Source organism: Propithecus coquereli, unplaced genomic scaffold (genome assembly GCF_000956105.1).
Source record: "Propithecus coquereli isolate 6110/MARCELLA unplaced genomic scaffold, Pcoq_1.0 Scaffold8, whole genome shotgun sequence".
Lineage (NCBI taxonomy): Eukaryota > Metazoa > Chordata > Mammalia > Primates > Indriidae > Propithecus > Propithecus coquereli.
The window spans coordinates 10,035,723-10,037,134 of NW_012154173.1; the positions used below are offsets into that span (position 1 = coordinate 10,035,723).

The 1,412-nt window shown below is 30.7% G+C and overlaps 1 protein-coding gene across 2 annotated transcripts in view; it reads right to left on the reverse strand.

Annotated features, from left to right (window-relative positions):
- Positions 1–338: 338 nt before the first annotated feature.
- The window catches only part of TERF1 (telomeric repeat binding factor (NIMA-interacting) 1), a 55,077-nt gene continuing 54,003 nt past the window's right edge, over positions 339–1,412 (reverse strand). Inside the window, exon 10 of one of the 2 annotated variants that reach the window (XM_012663190.1) lies at positions 339–916. In XM_012663190.1, the coding sequence (XP_012518644.1) occupies positions 740–916 (177 nt within the window). In that variant the 3' untranslated portion in view covers positions 339–739. The remainder of the gene's footprint in view (positions 917–1,412) is intronic. The other variant, XM_012663191.1, reaches the window with a different exon arrangement.

Here is a 1,412-nt window from a genome sequence, read left to right on the forward strand (position 1 = left end):
AGTATTCATATATTAAATGAAGGTATCAGAGAACCTGGTATTTATGGCATCAGGTTCTAAAGTAACTTTATTCAACACCATCTTTGTCAAAGTTAACACTGCAAACAAAAGTCAAATTATTCCTGAATGAGACACAAAGCTCTTCTCGTTAATAGGACAAATTTTGTCCTATGGGTATTACTATTTTCTAGTTTTTTCCTTTATATGAAACTATTAAAAGGAAAACTTAAGTATGCTATATTTATACATTACTTTGTATAATTTTGTACAAATTTATCATTCTGTTAGTAAATATCTTAGTAATCAAGTGGTACAGTAAGGCCATAAATCAAGTCATTATCTCATATCAAAGGACTATTATACAATGATTTTGAAAATTCATTTTTATGTGTGTTACAGGGTTAAGGTCAGTGTACAGACACAGAATAGGTTAAGAGAAATATTATTTTTTTCTCTTACCAGGTTTTAATTTCTTTACTGGAACAGGATTTGGGGATAGGGATATTGAATGTGACAAGGTTCAACAAATTTATTTTATCAAAATAAAAAGATTCTTAAAGAATACAATGATGGCAGGTAATTTCACTCTTATAGCACAAACCCTCATACTGACTGTCACAGAAAAATACTGTAATGCTTTAAACAAAAATGTTAAGACACATTAATGACTGGCAAGTTTCAAACAAAACGCAGTGATCAAAATATTTAACTGTCCCTTTATCAAGCTTTACAAACACATTCAGTCTTCACTGTCTGAGCAAATCAGTTTTAGTTTCTTCATAGTCCTCCACCTGTCTTTTAACATGACACTTGTGCGATTGTTGAATTTATAATGTAACAGTATTTTAGTCCAGTTTCCCTCTCCATATTTCCTCACGCCAGATCTCAAATTCTTGTCTTCCTCCCAAAGCCATGCCTTTTAATAAAAAGTAAAGCAGTTATTTATAGAAACAATTATTTAAGAACATACCTACTATAAATGCAACTGTTTTTTATCAAGACAATGCTTACAGTTTCTTAAGGATGGAAGATTTCTCTATACATTTCTTAGATTTTTATAAGATCTTACATTTATCGTTATAATATTTTTGAGGGTCATTACTATTACTGTTCATTTTATATAAGCTCAGCTTGCCAAAATCAGACAGCCAGAAAGTGACAGGTACACGCCAACCCAATCTGTCTGACTTTAAGCCCACATTGTCTCTTTAGATGCTTTTCTTCAACTGTTAATAGATTGGTATTTATTAATCCTCCATATCTATCAAATAGAATATATGAATGTTTAGTACTCCATTAATGAACTCGGTGAGAACCCAGTTCTACCTATGTTGGGGAAGTATCATATACACATATAAAACTCAAATCTTCTCGAAAACAGATTTTTAAAACACAACTAACATAAATTAATT